At 48.8% G+C, this 19,349-nt stretch overlaps 1 protein-coding gene across 2 annotated transcripts in view; it reads right to left on the reverse strand.

Annotated features, from left to right (window-relative positions):
* Positions 1 to 19,349, reverse strand: part of LOC148481376 (sulfotransferase 1C2-like) — a 47,513-nt gene that overhangs the window by 6,367 nt on the left and 21,797 nt on the right. The window contains exons 2-7 of one of the 2 annotated variants that reach the window (XM_088453553.1): positions 16,560 to 16,682; positions 15,273 to 15,275; positions 9,320 to 9,417; positions 9,115 to 9,241; positions 8,148 to 8,242; positions 7,061 to 7,241 (exon numbers count right to left, since the gene is read on the reverse strand). In XM_088453553.1, coding sequence (XP_088309679.1) covers positions 7,061 to 7,241; positions 8,148 to 8,242; positions 9,115 to 9,241; positions 9,320 to 9,417; positions 15,273 to 15,275; positions 16,560 to 16,682 — 627 coding nt within the window. The remainder of the gene's footprint in view (positions 1 to 7,060; positions 7,242 to 8,147; positions 8,243 to 9,114; positions 9,242 to 9,319; positions 9,418 to 15,272; positions 15,276 to 16,559; positions 16,683 to 19,349) is intronic. The other variant, XM_088453552.1, reaches the window with a different exon arrangement.

Consider the following 19,349-nt stretch of genomic DNA (forward strand, 5'->3'; position numbering starts at 1 on the left):
TGGAGCAGATAGCCGTGAGGGATGTATGCTATGCAAAGTAGTGAGCAGGACTGGAGCAGATAGCTGTGGGGGATGTATGCTATGCACAGTAGAGAGCAGATAGCTGTGGGGGATGTATGCCATGTACAGCAGTGAGTAGATAGCTGTGGGGGATGTATGCCATGTACAGTAGTGAGCAGGACTGGAGCAGATAGCTGTGGGGGATGTATGCTATGCACAGTAGGGAGCAGATAGCTGTGGGGGATGTACGCTATGTACAGTAGTGAGCAGATAGCTGTGGGGGATGTATGCTATGTACAGTAGTGAGCAGGACTGGAGCAGATAGCTGTGGGGGATGTATGCCATGTACAGTAGTGAGCAGGACTGGAGCAGATAGCCGTGGGGGATGTATGCCATGTACAGTAGTGAGCAGGTGGCTGTGGGGGATGTATGCTATGTACAGTAGTGAGTAGATAGCCGTGGGGCATGTACGCTATGTACAGTAGTGAGCAGGACTGGAGCAGATAGCCGTGGGGGATGTATGCCATGTACAGTAGTGAGCAGGTGGCTGTGGGGGATGTGTGCTATGTACAGTAGTGAGCAGATAGCTGTGGGGGATGTATGCCATGTACAGTAGTGAGTAGATAGCTGTGGGGGATGTATGCCATGTACAGTAGTGAGTAGATAGCCGTGGGGCATGTACGCTATGTACAGTAGTGAGCAGGACTGGAGCAGATAGCCATGGGGGATGTATGCCATGTACAGTAGTGAGCAGGTGGCTGTGGGGGATGTATGCTATGTACAGTAGTGAGCAGGTGGCTGTGGGGGATGCATGCTATGTACAGTAGTGAGCAGGACTGGAGCAGATAGCTGTGGGGGATGTATGCCATGTACAGTAGTGAGCAGGACTGGAGCAGATAGCCGTGGGGGATGTATGCCATGTACAGTAGTGAGCAGGTGGCTGTGGGGGATGTATGCTATGTACAGTAGTGAGTAGATAGCCGTGGGGCATGTACGCTATGTACAGTAGTGAGCAGGACTGGAGCAGATAGCCGTGGGGGATGTATGCCATGTACAGTAGTGAGCAGGTGGCTGTGGGGGATGTGTGCTATGTACAGTAGTGAGCAGATAGCTGTGGGGGATGTATGCCATGTACAGTAGTGAGTAGATAGCCGTGGGGCATGTACGCTATGTACAGTAGTGAGCAGGACTGGAGCAGATAGCCATGGGGGATGTATGCCATGTACAGTAGTGAGCAGGTGGCTGTGGGGGATGTATGCTATGTACAGTAGTGAGCAGGTGGCTGTGGGGGATGCATGCTATGTACAGTAGTGAGCAGGACTGGAGCAGATAGCTGTGGGGGATGTATGCCATGTACAGTAGTGAGCAGGACTGGAGCAGATAGCCGTGGGGGATGTATGCCATGTACAGTAGTGAGCAGGTGGCCGTGGGGGATGTATGCCATGTACAGTAGTGAGCAGGTGGCTGTGGGGGATGTATGCCATGTACAGTAGTGAGCAGGTGGCTGTGGGGGATGTATGCTATGTACAGTAGTGAGCAGATAGCTGTGGGGGATGTATGCTATGTACAGTAGAGAGCAGATAGCTGTGGGGGATGTATGCTATGTACAGTAGTGAGCAGATAGCTGTGGGGGATGTATGCTATGTAGAGTAGTGAGCAGGACTGGAGCAGATAGCTGTGGGGGATGTACGCTATGTACAGTAGTGAGCAGATAGCTGTGGGGGATGTATGCTATGTACAGTAGTGAGCAGGACTAGAGCAGATAGCCGTGGGGGATGTATGCGATGTACAGTAGTGAGCAGATAGCTGTGGGGGATGTATGCCATGTACAGTAGTGAGCAGGACTGGGGCAGATAGCTGTGGGGGATGTATGCCATGTACAGTAGTGAGCAGGACTGGAGCAGATAGCCGTGAGGGATGTATGCTATGCACAGTAGTGAGCAGGACTGGAGCAGATAGCCGTGGGGGATGTATGCTATGCACAGTAGTGAGCAGGACTGGAGCAGATAGCTGTGGGGGATGTATGCTATGCACAGTAGTGAGCAGGACTGGAGCAGATAGCTGTGGGAGATGTATGCTATGTACAGTAGAGAGCAGATAGCTGTGGGGGATGTATGCCATGTACAGTAGTGAGCAGATAGCTGTGGCGGATGTATGCTATGTACAGTAGTGAGCAGATAGCTGTGGGGGATGTATGCTATGTACAGTAGTGAGCAGGACTGGAGCAGATAGCCGTGGGGGATGTATGCTATGTACAGTAGTGAGCAGATAGCCGTGAGGGATGTATGCTATGCAAAGTAGTGAGCAGGACTGGAGCAGATAGCTGTGGGGGATGTATGCTATGCACAGTAGTGAGCAGGACTGGAGCAGATAGCTGTGGGAGATGTATGCTATGTACAGTAGAGAGCAGATAGCTGTGGGGGATGTATGCTATGTACAGTAGTGAGTAGATAGCTGTGGGGGATGTATGCCATGTACAGTAGTGAGCAGGACTGGAGCAGATAGCCGTGAGGGATGTATGCTATGCAAAGTAGTGAGCAGGACTGGAGCAGATAGCTGTGGGGGATGTATGCTATGCACAGTAGAGAGCAGATAGCTGTGGGGGATGTATGCCATGTACAGCAGTGAGTAGATAGCTGTGGGGGATGTATGCCATGTACAGTAGTGAGCAGGACTGGAGCAGATAGCTGTGGGGGATGTATGCTATGCACAGTAGGGAGCAGATAGCTGTGGGGGATGTACGCTATGTACAGTAGTGAGCAGATAGCTGTGGGGGATGTATGCTATGTACAGTAGTGAGCAGGACTAGAGCAGATAGCCGTGGGGGATGTATGCGATGTACAGTAGTGAGCAGATAGCTGTGGGGGATGTATGCTATGTACAGTAGTGAGCAGGACTGGAGCAGATAGCCGTGGGGGATGTATGCCATGTACAGTAGTGAGCAGGACTGGAGCAGATAGCTGTGGGGGATGTATGCCATGTACAGTAGTGAGCAGGACTGGAGCAGATAGCCGTGAGGGATGTATGCTATGCACAGTAGTGAGCAGGACTGGAGCAGATAGCCGTGGGGGATGTATGCTATGCACAGTAGTGAGCAGGACTGGAGCAGATAGCTGTGGGGGATGTATGCTATGCACAGTAGTGAGCAGGACTGGAGCAGATAGCTGTGGGAGATGTATGCTATGTACAGTAGAGAGCAGATAGCTGTGGGGGATGTATGCCATGTACAGTAGTGAGCAGATAGCTGTGGCAGATGTATGCTATGTACAGTAGTGAGCAGATAGCTGTGGGGGATGTATGCTATGTACAGTAGTGAGCAGGACTGGAGCAGATAGCCGTGGGGGATGTATGCTATGTACAGTAGTGAGCAGATAGCCGTGAGGGATGTATGCTATGCAAAGTAGTGAGCAGGACTGGAGCAGATAGCTGTGGGGGATGTATGCTATGCACAGTAGTGAGCAGGACTGGAGCAGATAGCTGTGGGAGATGTATGCTATGTACAGTAGAGAGCAGATAGCTGTGGGGGATGTATGCTATGTACAGTAGTGAGTAGATAGCTGTGGGGGATGTATGCCATGTACAGTAGTGAGCAGGACTGGAGCAGATAGCCGTGAGGGATGTATGCTATGCAAAGTAGTGAGCAGGACTGGAGCAGATAGCTGTGGGGGATGTATGCTATGCACAGTAGAGAGCAGATAGCTTTGGGGGATGTATGCCATGTACAGTAGTGAGTAGATAGCTGTGGGGGATGTATGCCATGTACAGTAGTGAGCAGGACTGGAGCAGATAGCTGTGGGGGATGTATGCTATGCACAGTAGAGAGCAGATAGCTGTGGGAGATGTATGCTATGTACAGTAGAGAGCAGATAGCTGTGGGGGATGTATGCCATGTACAGTAGTGAGTAGATAGCTGTGGGGGATGTATGCTATGCAAAGTAGTGAGCAGGACTGGAGCAGATAGCTGTGGGGGATGTATGCTATGCACAGTAGAGAGCAGATAGCTGTGGGGGATGTATGCCATGTACAGTAGTGAGTAGATAGCTGTGGGGGATGTATGCCATGTACAGTAGTGAGCAGGACTGGAGCAGATAGCTGTGGGGGATGTATGCTATGCACAGTAGTGAGCAGGACTGGAGCAGATAGCTGTGGGAGATGTATGCTATGTACAGTAGAGAGCAGATAGCTGTGGGGGATGTATGCCATGTACAGTAGTGAGCAGATAGCTGTGGGGGATGTATGCTATGTACAGTAGAGAGCAGATCGCTGTGGGGGATGTATGCTATGTACAGTAGAGAGCAGATCGCTGTGGGGGATGTACGCTATGCACAGTAGTGAGTAGGACTGGAGCAGATAGCTGTGGGGGATGTATGCTATGTACAGTAGTGAGCAGGACTGGAGCAGATAGCCGTGGGGGATGTATGCCATGTACAGCAGTGAGTAGATAGCTGTGGGGGATGTATGCCATGTACAGTAGTGAGCAGGACTGGAGCAGATAGCTGTGGGGGATGTATGCTATGCACAGTAGTGAGCAGGACTGGAGCAGATAGCTGTGGGAGATGAATGCTATGTACAGTAGAGAGCAGATAGCTGTGGGTAATGTATGCCATGTACAGTAGTGAGCAGATAGCTGTGGGGGATGTATGCTATGTACAGTAGAGAGCAGATAGCTGTGGGGGATGTATGCCATGTACAGTAGTGAGCAGGACTGGAGCAGATAGCTGTGGGGGATGTATGCTATGCACAGTAGTGAGCAGGACTGGAGCAGATAGCTGTGGGGGATGTATGCCATGTACAGTAGTGAGCAGATAGCTGTGGGGGATGTATGCTATGTACAGTAGAGAGCAGATCGCTGTGGGGGATGTATGCTATGTACAGTAGAGAGCAGATCGCTGTGGGGGATGTACGCTATGCACAGTAGTGAGCAGGACTGGAGCAGATAGCTGTGGGGGATGTATGCTATGTACAGTAGTGAGCAGGACTGGAGCAGATATCTGTGGGGGATGTATGCCATGTACAGCAGTGAGCAGGACTGGAGCAGATAGCTGTGGGGGATGTATGCTATGCACAGTAGTGAGCAGGACTGGAGCAGGCGCGGTTTACACAACATAAGTGTGAAAAGCTGATGGTAACTAACGGGACTGTCTATGAAGTGTGGGTCTGATTCAGAGCCGGACGCTATTTGCGCTCGCTCGTTCAGAAAAAGGGGGTTGCAATTTAAATTAACCGTTCGCTCTTTGCGGTCTGTTCACGCCTCTATGTCTGAACGAACGAACGAACAAAACATGCAGTCGTTATTTTGAAAAAAACGCCCCCTGGCCACTCGCACCATACATCATCTCTGCTATTTATTAGATTAATCGAGTACATCGAACGGCGTATGAACTGCTCGCTATTCTTGTGGTTGGTTTTTCCTACCGCAGTCATGCGAGCAGTTCTGGCTAAAAGACACCAACTGACGTGGCCGATGACGCTGCTTTGTTAATTATGCACACCCTTAAAATGCCCGTTTTGACCTTTAGGCACACCTGCGTTCTGATCTCCACTTCCCCGTTTTCAAGCACCTTCCCCTGTTACCACCCACAAACACCTCATCCTGTCACTCAAATTAGCAGGCATTCGCTATTTAGTGAGCACACGATTTTCGGCCGCACTGACTGGTTCGCGCATGCGTACTAAAACCCGTACGCATGCGCAGTTGTGCGAACATCGCTCGGAGCGAACGAGCGGCCGCTTACGAGCGACTCTGAATGAAGCCCAGTGTCTGGACATAAGAGCAGCCCAGAGATCTCCCACATCGCACAGCCCTGGGGTCAGACTGGTTATCAAACATTTCAATAGGATCTAATCCCAAAATGTACACAGGAATATTATGCAGGTCCCAGAGCATATTTCTTTGCCTCGGCTGTTACTAGGATTGTACGAGTGGTGCCAGGGCACACAGAGCACAGGGCTCTGTGGGTGGCACAGTCACTGCTCCATGGTCCTGGCATCTGGCTGGCAGCCGGTATCGCTGCTACAGTGCAGTCAGGAGAGTCCATGCAGCCTGTACAGTCCTGAGGACGCCCTGGCCAGTGCTGTAGTTCCCGGTGCTAGTGACCCCACCCCCTCAGTTCGATGTCGTGACATCATGCCATCAGGGGGCGGGGCTGGCACAGGGCACACTGCCACGGCACTGATCAGGACTGCCGCAGGTTCAAATCATTACTAAGCGTAAACCAGGCAACAATCCAAAACTGAGCCAGGATCACCGTTTTTTTGTCAAATAATTGCAAATTACTTCGTTTTAGCCCCATTCTTCCATCTCTAAATTATCCCCCGGCCGATATCACTCTGCCCCAAAACAATCTCGTTCTTGCAAGAAGGACAAAGCCATAAAGGTTCGGAGAACAGAAGCACCAGTCAGTGTCCCGTATTAGGGCCGCCAGAACTGATCCCAGATTCCAATGTGAGCAATCGGCATGCGGAATGGATTATCACTCTTAGGGCTGCATTTAAGAACGAATGGTAACCCCTTTACCACTGGTTTAGGGGGCTACGTCCGATGTTCTCTATTTAGCAAACATCAATAAACTGAACTAACAGACACAAATCTATCTCCGGCACTGAAACACCACAGTCAGGGCAGGACTGGCCATGTGGCACTCCTGGTCAAGGCCGTCTGGCACTCCTGGTCAAGGCCGTCTGGCACTCCTGGTCAAGGCCGTCTGGCAATTCTGGTAAAGTCCGTCTGGCACTTCTGGTAAAGGCCAGAAGGGATGATGACCTGATGGTCTGGTCTGGAACGAAAGCCTGGGCGAGCAACTCCGCCTCCTGGCACTCTGCATGGCCAACATGCAGAGAGACGGTGCGTGCCACAGGGCCACACCCCCGTGAGGCGTTGGTCACACCCCTTTCCCGTGCACACAGAGGGATGCCGAGGCCGAATTACAGCCCCAGTCCATCCCTGCTTTTTTTTTTTATAAATATATGTAGCGCATTCTCTGCAATTTAACCAGGACGTGATCTAAGAACCAACGCCTGGAGGTTCCGTGTAACCTGGCGCTAACTTTACACATCTCACCTTTTCTCATAAACTCGTTCTGTGATTGGTTAACTATGTGTTTGGGGAAGTCAGAGTTATTGGCCATCGGGTTGTTCTTCATGTGCTCGAAGGTGCTGAGTTTTGCGATCTTGTTTAGTACGTCATCCGGGAAGTCTTTGCCCAAGAATTTCGCCACTTTCCGAATCTCTTGCAGGGGGTTCTGTGGGTTGCAGAGGATGGGAATGAAGATTAATTACAAAAAGATGAAATGACTATGTAATGTCAGCTCTATGATCGTCCTGTTCTGGCAGAGGTTCCACAACCGTATTACGCTCCACGCGCTTTTCTTCCGGAATAGTAATGGACAACTTTATAGGTATGTGTAAAATATAAATATTTGTGGGGTATGTAGCCAAAATCCCGACGCCCATCATTATCCCTACGTCGGGATCCCGTAGCCCAGGATACAGAATGAAGGTAAGCTGGGCACCGGCAGCGCACAGTCGCAGGGGATGGTTTGGTTAGGGTTAGGCACCCCTAAGGGAGGGTTAGGGGACGACGCCAGGGTTAGCAATAGTTTAATTACTTACCCCGTCGGGATCTTCTATGGCCGGTCTTCCGGCATCGGGTTTTGAAGCGCCGGACTTGGGTCCGGCGGTTGCACATTCTGATTCCATTTGTGGGGCCTATTTCCATGATCTTTAAAGTAATAAATATTTTTTTTTTTTACCATCAATAGACGCTTTCAGTTCTGCACCGAAATCTTACTCCCACTGGCACCAATATATAAAGGAGCAATACGCACAAATTTATAAAATACTAATGTATACAAGTCTTAATTTACCATGAATAAAATTGCAATGGTTCTAGGGAATCCTTGAATGTGAAAATAGAACAATACGTCTGGGTAAATCCAATAAAATAGTGAAACAAATCTGCGTCTCAATAATAAAGGTCACTATTAGATGGAGAGCGCTGTTCTTTCGGTATAGAGCGCGTATATGAGTGTAAGTGCTGGTTCCCTGGCGCAGATATGGTGATAATATTATAACCTGGGGGTTACAGGAATAGAGAATAAAAACGGCTAAATGCTGAAATTAGCACCAAAACATCGTTATTTTCTCACCTTTTTCATGTCCTCAAAAAATAGATATAAAACGTTGCGTTTATCTCTCTGTTCCCAGAATCCTTTCACGTGCTCATACCAGGAGCCCCATCCCACTGCGAATATAGGAACCAGCGTTTAGGGAACACATCAAAGGCACAAGCTCATTACTGATTACTGTATACACATATAGGGGTCTATTCAGCATTCCCTAATTTCTACATAAGTATAAATAAATATTTTCACCTACTTTTGTAGAAATGACCTATCGGGACCACTCATTATAGAGGTAATGCAGGAGATATCACCGATACCTTTCAGTCCCGATCTGTCCTAATACAATAGTATCGAGGACCTAAATTTACCAAACTCCGATCAAAGAATTCTCTGTTCGATGCCGGGATTGTGATAGTTGCCACCGTCGCAGGAATCTTTCTGATATCTGACGCCAGGAAGGTGACGCTCGGCCTGATTACGAGTCGCACATATTTGATCGATTTTTTTATTCTTTACCGCACATGCGTCTCAGGTGCACCGCGTATGCGCCCCGTCTGTGTTCGTACAAATTCGCAGTTGCAGTGTTTGTACAGAGGCGCAGAAGCACTCAGAAATGTCCTGAGCATTCCTGGGCGTGGAATGGAAGGCGTGTATTCAGATGCAGAGATACGGTGTTACGAGAGTTTGCGGGCGTGGCGCTGAAGTGTTTGCGCACACCGGCGCTTAAATCGCTCACATTGGAGTCCATGCTCTGATGAAAAGTCTGCACTTGGCACCATTGCACGAGCAAACCATGGAATAGTTTACACGCTGGTGGCGGTATGACATCCTCAGACATATTGCGATGGCGGTGATGACCCCACTATTTGATGGCCCCATTCCTACTCCTTTCAGATGCTTCCAGCCGACCAAAAGCTAAATGACACCATGGCTGATGTCACTACACGTCGGAGCCCACCTCCCGTCCCGCTGCCCAGGTCCCTCCACTCACTGTCACCCTTCATAAACCGTTCCACGTAGTTCTCAAAGGACACCGGCTCAGGGTGAATCAGTGCAATATGGTCAAAGTGATAGAAGGAAGTCGCAGTGTCTCGGGCGTTCCGGGCCACGTAGATCACCTGGAGAGGACAACAACATTCTAACGTCCATCCCATTTTTGGCCAACCATTAACCAAACCACCAGAGACAGCCTGTACCTTGCAGTTGTGCTCCCAGAAAGACGGAGGAACCAGCTGGATGGGGAGGTGGCTCTTCAGCACTCGGGGTGACGGCATCGCATTCACCTCTTCTATTCCTGCAATGATAAGATCATAGGACCGACATTCAGTCACCAGAACACTCACAGGGGAGACACTGCTGTCCCCGAGCCTGGGAAGTGTGGTGACATCTCTACCGATCTGGTGTAACTGGCTGATCTATACACACATTACAGGGGAGACACTGCTGTCCCCGAGCCTGGGAAGTGTGGTGACATCTCCACCGATCTGGTGTAACTGGCTGATCTATACACACATTACAGGGAGACACTGCAGGCCCAGAGCCTGGGAAGTGTGGTCACATCTCTACCGATCTGGTGTAACTGGCTGAGCTATACACACATTACAGGGAGACACTGCTGGCCCAGAGCCTGGGAAGTGTGGTGACATCTCTACCGATCTGGTGTAACTGGCTGATCTATACACACATTACAGGGAGACACTGCTGGCCCAGAGCCTGGGAAGTGTGGTCACATCTCTACCGATCTGGTGTAACTGGCTGATCTATACACACATTACAGGGAGACACTGCTGGTCCCGAGCCTGGGAAGTGTGGTCACATCTCTACTGATCTGGTGTAACTGGCTGATCTATACACACATTACAGGGAGACACTGCTGGCCCCGAGCCTGGGAAGTGTGGTGACATCTCCACCGATCTGGTGTAACTGGCCGATCTATACACACATTACAGGGAGATACTGCTGGCCCAGAGCCTGGGAAGTGTGGTCACATCTCTACCGATCTGGTGTAACTGGCTGATCTATACACACATTACAGGGAGACACTGCTGGTCCCGAGCCTGGGAAGTGTGGTCACATCTCTACTGATCTGGTGTAACTGGCTGATCTATACACACATTACAGGGAGACACTGCTGGTCCCGAGCCTGGGAAGTGTGGTCACATCTCTACTGATCTGGTGTAACTGGCTGATCTATACACACATTACAGGGAGACACTGCTGGCCCGAGCCTGGGAAGTGTGGTCACATCTCTACCGATCTGGTGTAACTGGCTGATCTATACACACATTACAGGGAGACACTGCTGGCTCCGAGCCTGGGAAGTGTGGTCACATCTCTACCGATCTGGTGTAACTGGCTGATCTATACACACATTACAGGGAGACACTGCTGGTCCCGAGCCTGGGAAGTGTGGTCACATCTCTACTGATCTGGTGTAACTGGCTGATCTATACACACATTACAGGGAGACACTGCTGGCCCCGAGCCTGGGAAGTGTGGTGACATCTCCACCGATCTGGTGTAACTGGCCGATCTATACACACATTACAGGGAGATACTGCTGGCCCAGAGCCTGGGAAGTGTGGTCACATCTCTACCGATCTGGTGTAACTGGCTGATCTATACACACACATTACAGGGAGATACTGCTGGTCCCGAGCCTGGGAAGTGTGGTCACATCTCTACCGATCTGGTGTAACTGGCTGATCTATACACACATTACAGGGAGACACTGCTGGTCCCGAGCCTGGGAAGTGTGGTCACATCTCTACTGATCTGGTGTAACTGGCTGATCTATACACACATTACAGGGAGACACTGCTGGCCCCGAGCCTGGGAAGTGTGGTGACATCTCCACCGATCTGGTGTAACTGGCTGATCTATACACACATTACAGGGAGACACTGCTGGCCCAGAGCCTGGGAAGTGTGGTCACATCTCTACCGATCTGGTGTAACTGGCTGATCTATACACACATTACAGGGAGACACTGCTGGTCCCGAGCCTGGGAAGTGTGGTCACATCTCTACCGATCTGGTGTAACTGGCTGATCTATACACACATTACAGGGAGACACTGCTGGTCCCGAGCCTGGGAAGTGTGGTCACATCTCTATTGATCTGGTGTAACTGGCTGATCTATACACACATTACAGGGAGACACTGCTGGCCCCGAGCCTGGGAAGTGTGGTGACATCTCCACCGATCTGGTGTAACTGGCTGATCTATACACACACATTACTTACATCCTTTATATCCAACACAGCTGCCATAATTATTCCATCACTTTCTCCACGAATGGACATCTGGAGGGAATCCCTATTTAATCCTTATGTCTCAGAGCTATATGATTGCATTTTCTGGATGTCAATGCAAGTACGGGGGCTGATATTACATTTGTGTATTGGCACTGTCTGGTTCTACACTTGTCATTTGTTCTGGATCCCCAAAAATGTATATTAAGGTTAGAATTTGCGCGTGCAAAGCTTGGCGGCCATCTATACTACCCCAATGCTTAGAAAGGGCAAATGGTGAAGTACTACTGTGTCTTGTCGCCTACGTGCCTCATATATCATGAGAGCCTTCATGGAAGTGATTCTGTCTGCAGAACTGCTCAAAAATAGTTTATGCATGGCACTGTATGGGACAGCTCTCTGTCTCCTCCTGACCCCTGGCACTGTATGGGACAGCTCTCTGGCTCCTCCTGACCTCTGGCACTGAATGGGACAGCTCTCTGGCTCCTCCTGACCCCTGGCACTGTATGGGACAGCTCTCTGGCTCCTCCTGAGTCCCCTGGCACTGTATGGGACAACTCTCTGGCTCCTCCTGAGTCCCCTGGCACTGTATGGGACAGCTCTCTGGCTCCTCCTGAACCCTGGCACTGTATGGGACAGCTCTCTGGCTCCTCCTGACCCCTGGCACTGTATGGGACAGCTCTCTGGCTCCTCCTGAGTCCCCTGGCACTGTATGGGACAACTCTTTGGCTCCTGCCCCCTGGCTTTGTAAGGGACAACTCTCTGGCTCCTCAGGACCACTGGCACTACATGGGACAACGCTCTGGCTCCTGACCCCTGGCACTACATGGGACAACGCTCTGGCTCCTCATGACCCCTGGCATTGCATGACACTGATTACTGCTCTGTTGGCTCTGCCATTCCTCACTCCGCCCCTTGTATTCCTGGCTGTGCACTCAGTGACATTTGGCACAGATTCCCTCTGCTGCAACGTGCTCTATTTAGATAGATACCAAACGCCTGTAGTATCCATTGGCTCCTGTATCAGGCCCTGGGGGGCTCTGCGCAGGGATGGTGCAAGGTTTCTCAGCACCCTAAGCCAAACTTCAGCCTTCTACCCCTACTATGAGGTTACGCCTTACCTCCCTATTCCTCCCCCTGACCAGGAGCAAACTACTACAATTCTGTCAGATAGAGAACTATCCGGAATAAATGTATTTATGGACACGTATAAGGACTGGGCACAATTTGGAACTAAATATTGCAACAGAAGTTTTACGTGTCGCTGATACATGGGACTGTACGGGTAATAAAAGTATATTCGCCTTCATCCGGGTGGTGTGACGTACAGCGGCAGAAGTTGAGTTTTCCCATTTTACATGCACCTTGAAGTTCCTATTTGTACTGTCCATAACAAAGGACAAGACTGTATCTATACACTAATATTCTGGACCTGTTAGTCACTAGATTGCTAGCCTCTGTGCCCGGTGATGCCAGGGGTTCTTTTTCCTCTTATTGTATTATATGTTGCACAGATTTGGGACCATTCTCTCTGTGCACCAGGATTTGATCTGAATGTTTAATTCTCCAAATTTAGATAAAACCCCCTGAGCACCACTGTATGTAATTGCTTTGATATTTATCTTGTGCGAATACAAAAAAAGCTATATAAAAAAATAAAAATAGGATTCTGAATGTATAAATCTACATTACCTGGCACTGCTGTGGGCAAAGCCGCCTCAGGACCTGCCAGCCAGTGAGGGGTTAACTTGCCTATTGCGAGATATCAGCCTGAAATGACCCATTCCCAGCCTATTGCTGAAATCTTGGAACCCTCCCAGCACTGGTGCAGAGTAACAGTAATCCCCAGACACGGCTCCTGTATCAGGCCCCGGGGGGCTCTGCACAGGGATGGTGCAAGGTCTCTCAGCACCCTAAGCCAAACATTCTCTCTGTGCACCAGGAATTGATCTGACTGTTTAATTCTCAAAATAAGAGAAAAACCTCTGAGCACCACTGTATGTAAATTGCTTAATCTTTATTGTTTCTCATGCTATACAATAAAACAATTAAAAAAACTATATAAAAAAATAAAATAGGATTCTGAATGTATGAGGCTACATTACCTGGCACTGCTGTGGGCAAAGCCGTCTCATGACCTGCCAGTCAGTCAGGGGTTAATTTATTTGTTATTTATTACCAGTTATGTATATAGCGCACACATATTCCGCAGCGCTTTACAGAGAATGTTTGGCCATTCACATCAGTCCCTGCCCCAGAAAAGCCATAGAACGGAGTAGGGTTTGGCACTACTTTGGTAGTCACAGGATACAGCAGATGCAGGCGTCTTAAGGCAAGATGTTCATTGCTCAATGTCTTTAACAATCATACAATCCCTGCATACATATGTCACAGAGGTGCAATCCTTCCTGATGTTCAGAGGATACAGTCTCTCCTACAGAGCCACATCAGCCATTACATAATAAGAGGACACAATACAGCAGGCTGTAATCCTATCCATAGACATCTAAGACTAGTACACCATATAAATATATCTTACTGATCAGCTGCCTTCCTCCTCTCATATATTAGCTACACAGAATCAAAGTATCTACGGTGTCTATGTGGTTTGAACAGTAATTAAATTAGCATATGACTTAATGAAATATGCCGACTGTACATATAACACAGAGGGCGGGATGCACTATCCTCTATTATGTGCTCAAACCTCCGAAAAAGCAGTTTTCGGGGGATTTACCGCATTTCTCATATGTACAGACGTTGGAAAACAAAGCTCTGCAGATGGTGTTGCCCAATAGAAGCCTATTTGCTTCTTATCACATTGTCACCTGAGAGGGATCCAATCAGATTCCTCCCAGTGTCCCCAACGGTGTGTAGGTCATTCTGTGCATATGCAGGAGGACGCCAGAAGGACCTCTGTGTTTTAAACCCAGAAATCCCTCTATCACAAAGGACATCTCTTCCTATCAGGAGAGTTGTCCATTGTGATTGTCTTCATGCATACCGAAACGTTCATTGTCTGCTGCCTCGCTCTGTCAGTCCCTCCATTGGTTGCCAGTTTTCTACCGTATTCAATATAAAATACTTTTACTTACACATAAGGCCATTAACCAAACCACACCAACATACATCTCTTCACTCATCTCAAAACATCTCCCAACCCGACCTCTCCGCTCAGCACAACATCTGCGTCTCTCGTCCCCATGCATTACTTGCTCCCATTCACGGTTACAGGACTTTCTTCGGGCTGAACCCTCTCTATGGAATGCCTTACCACGCACAATAAGACTTTCCTCTAGTCTCCAATCCTTCAAGCGTTCCCTGAAAACTCACCTGTTCAGGCAAGCCTAACAGATTCCAGAACCTCCCACACAACGTCCATAGCTTCCATATCTAATTACTTCCCCTTTCACAGTCCACACATAGTCTTTCTCTCATATCCTCATGACATTTGTCCGACATTCCTGTGTGACTGGATCATGCAGCCAACCAAGAAACTCTGCATTCTGGCTGGACCAAAATGCAATATATAGCACCTATCCTTGTGTATTACTGCCTATTTCCCTATAGATTGTAAGCTTGCGAGCAGGGCCTTCCTACCTATATATCTGTCTGTTATTACCCAGTTTTGTAATATTAATGTTTACAATTGTAAAGCGCAACAGAATATGCTGCGCTATATAAGATACTGTTAATAAATAAAATAAAGTTGGCAGAATGGGGAGAATTTCCGTGGCAATCGTGGGTCCCCATGTAGGAGGCGGGGCTTAATGACGCGAAACTTCAAGAATTGCATCATTTAGTCCTGCCTCCAATTTAAATTCATGACAATTTACCACAGAGGGGGCAGGGCTAAACAATGCAAACCAGCAAGCCCCGCCCCCATCGCAACCCACCTGCTTCTACCAGGGAGAAGAAAAAAAAATTAGGCACGTAAAGTACAGTACAGTACAGTAATGCCTTTGCTGATCTCAGGATGCAGTCAGTAACATTACACTTCCTATGTGAGAATGTCCAAAGAACAATCTGTCCCAAACGACAAATCCTTATACAACAAAATACCTGTGAAATACATCTTCCTAAAGTGCATTTCTTACTTATTGTATACACTCTTACATTCCCACACGTTAAACCCACTGTACATATATACACATTGTCCATACTCTGCTCAGCACCAGACATTACGCACCAGGTCCTGTAGCACAGACACAGGGAGTTCCAATGAATACACTTTATACATGTGATATATCTATACTGGGGCACAGGACTGCTTATTACATACCTTGTTTCTATATAATGTACCCTGGTCCTCGTGCCGGAAGGTCATTTGAAGCTGTTGCCTAGCGCTGTTAGTTTATTTGATAAGCATAGGGGGCTTATTATAACGGAATCGGTATGATTTACCGCCAGACCCGTGCCCGGCGGTTCAAATCCCGACAGCGGCAGGCCGACAAGGATGAAAATCCCGATCGTCCCCAGGTAAGTACTCACTAACCTATTCTACCCCCGAACCCTAACCCTCCCTTAAGGGTGTCTAACCCTAACCTTCCCCCCCAGTGCCTAAACCTAGCCCCCCTTCCCCGCCGCCTAAACCTAATTCCCCCAGGGGGGGTGCCTAACCCTAAGTCCCCCCCAGTGCCTAAACCTAGCGCCCCTTCCCCGCCGCCTAAACCTAATTCCCCCCGGGGGGGTGTCTAACCCTAAGTCCCCTCAGGGGTGCCTAACCCTTCCTCCTCCTAGCCTAACCCTAGCCTCCCAGGGGGGTGCCTAACCCTAAGCTCCCCCCAGGAACCCTAAACCTATCCCTCCCACCCCCCCGCGGCTATCCACGCTCGGCGTCCCTTCGATTGGGATGCCGGGCGCCGGTCTCCCGGCGTCGGTAAAATGACAGGCATCTACATTTAGACGCCTGTCATTTTACCCTCGCTGGGATTAAGCAGTCGAGAAGCCGGCTGTCGGGATTAGGTCCGCCGGCTTCCCGACTGCATACCCTTATAACTCTTCCCTAAGGAAGTAATTAATGATTTGGGGGATTGAACAAGAAGCCGGCGCTATATATATAATCCCGTCCTGGAAAACATATAAATGAGTAGTCTTCGGAAGTATACTAGAACGTTTCCTCCGTGTCTCAGTATTTGTAGAGGGGGATTCTCCAGTTACTGCTGCGCTCGCTGTGCACTTACCTGGTTTCATCATGTGCATGAGCTCGATGAAGGGGATCCGCTCATAAACGGGGGCTCTCCGGCACATCTGCTCGTCTGCATCATGCATGATCAGGTCAACAATCTCCTGCATCCAGGTGGTTCCTGAAAACCAGACGGGACACAATATTTACACTTAGAGAAATAATAATCCTTTAATACTGAAATCCTTTCTTTACAAAAGGCTGTCTCTACTTCCAAAAAATGGGACTAATGCCAAGACGAGGGGAGCGGGAAGGGGGTGCGGAGGGCGAAGGGAAGGTGAGGAGGGAGAGGTGGAGGGGAGGGGGAGCGGAGGGCGAGGGGAGGGGGAAGGGGGTGCGGAGGGCGAGGGGAAGGTGAGGAGGGGGAGGGGAGGGGGAGCGGAGGGCGAGGGGAGGGGGAAGGGGGTGCGGAGGGCGAGGGGAAGGTGAGGAGGGGGAGGTGGAGGGGAAGGGGAGCGGAGGGCGAGGGGAGGGGGAGCAGATGGCGAGGGGAAGGTGAGGAGGAGCGGAGGCATCAGCAGAGAAGATCTAAAGGAAAATGCTGAGAAACTGTAAATATGTCGCTTTGTGCTTTGGACGAGGAAATCCCAGCTTCCTATTTATTTAAATATTTAAAAGCAAAAAAAAAAAAGGCAATATTGTTATGTCAGGTGCACCAATTAGATCCTGTAATTCTTTTACAAATCTTCTGGAAAAATTATAAAATATTAATCTTTATTAGTTATTATTTAAAAGGTATTTGTCTAAGTGTTAGGCGAAATATTGTATAAAATCAAATCAAATAATGAAGATAAAGATGTGTACTAGATATATAGAAAAGTGATATAGATTTAAAATAAATTCCTACTACCGTCGGACCTGTTGTAACCTAATATATGTACTCCCACAATCAAATTGAAGGAGTGATATTGAATGATAGATGGGTATAAATTAATCCAGGATAGATGGGATACAGTGATTTCCACTTATTACATTGCGATGGCACCGTCCGAGGCGACGGGGGATCCGACATATCGGGCGGTCCCCACACAGGGTGTAATCAGGTGGCCGACCACCCGATATGCCAGCTCCCCCCTCCCTCACCCGCATGGGATCGCACATCGCATCCCCGATCAGCTAATTTTGCAGTAAGATCAGGGGATGCGATGTAAGACCCCACGGGAGTGCTCTTTGTACGATGATATGGCCATACACGGTGCGATATAGCAGCCAAATTGTACCAATCCATCGGATCGGCTGCTTTAGTGCACCGTGTATGGTCCGCAATATAGTAGAATTGTGCTTAATAGGATTCTCTGTATAACACAGTTCTTATATATGTGTGGTGTCAAACATCTGCCTAGTATCTCAAATGTTCTCAATATCGGAACTTAGATCACCTAGTTTTCTCTATAGTTCAGAGAAAAACATTGTCACTCCTACATAGGTATCTGATAGATTGTTACAATAATGATATGTTGTCACTTAGTAACACTATCTAATTGTATCTCCTTATTCATGCGACAATGTGGTTATTATATTAAATCAACACACTATTTGATACTCTTCCTCTGTTATTTGATTGGGCATAATGGACATATATTGCAAATAAAACTGAACCACGTGGAATATCAGTCTGTTCTTTTCTATTGTTAAGCCTTAGGGGTAAATTTACTAAAGTGAGAGTTTTTAGAAGTGAGTTTTAAAAGAGATGTTGCCCATAGCTACCAATCAGAGTCTAGTTATTATCTTCTAGAAGGTGCTAGTTAAATGTTAAGTAGAATCTGATTGGTTGCTATGGGCAAAATCTCTTTTAAAACTCACTTCTAAAAACTCTCACTTTAGTAAATTTACCCCCTTAGTATTCCCGTTATCACTGGAACCCCGGTGTCTGGATGCAATCGGGAAGCCGGCTGACATTATACCGACAGCCGGCTTCCCGACTCTCATATCCCGGCGAGGGTGAAATGACCGGCATCTAGATGTAGACGCCGCTCATTTTACCGGCGCCGGAAGACCGGCGCCCGGCATCCCGATCGAAGGGATGCCTGTGCCGCGAGCGGACAGCTGCGGGGGGGTTGGAGGGTTAGGTTTAGGGCTCCCGGGGGAGACTTAGGGTCAGGCACCCCCCCGGGAGGTTAGGGTTAGACTAGGGGGAGGGTTAGGGTTAGGCACCCCCCGGGGGACTTACATTTAGCTGGAATTATGACACACAATACACTATGTATGACAGATATAATAACTTACTGTGATCACTGGTCCTGTATATGCTGGAATTATGACACACAATACACTATGTATGACACATATAATGGGTTACTGTGATCGCTGGTCCTGTATATGCTGGAATTATGACACACAATACACTATGTATGACACATAACAAGAGATATGGTAAGAACTTACCTTTGTTATCTCTGTTTCTACGAAGTCCATAGGGTCCACAGGGTGACCTTGGGGTATAGCTGGATCCTGGATCCTCGGGCACCACGGAGTTAAAGATTTTAGCTGCTCCCAGGATGCACTTGGGTCCAACCTCCCCTATACCCCGCCCCCGAGCCACAGGCACCTCAGTTGGTAAGCAGCCCAGGCCGGAGGAGGAGACGAAACAGAGAGAAGGAAGACTGGAACACACAAGAACCATACTCACAGAAATGGGAGACGGAAAACCGGTGACCAGTCACAGAGCCCATATGAAGCCAGGTGCGTAAGGGCGGGTGCCCTGTGGACCCTATGGACTTCGTAGAAACAGAGATAACAAAGGTAAGTTCTTACCATATCTCTTGTTTTCTACTTCAGGGTCCATAGG

This window comes from Taudactylus pleione, unplaced genomic scaffold (genome assembly GCF_031769625.1).
Source record: "Taudactylus pleione unplaced genomic scaffold, aTauple2 ptg000583l, whole genome shotgun sequence".
NCBI lineage: Eukaryota > Metazoa > Chordata > Amphibia > Anura > Myobatrachidae > Taudactylus > Taudactylus pleione.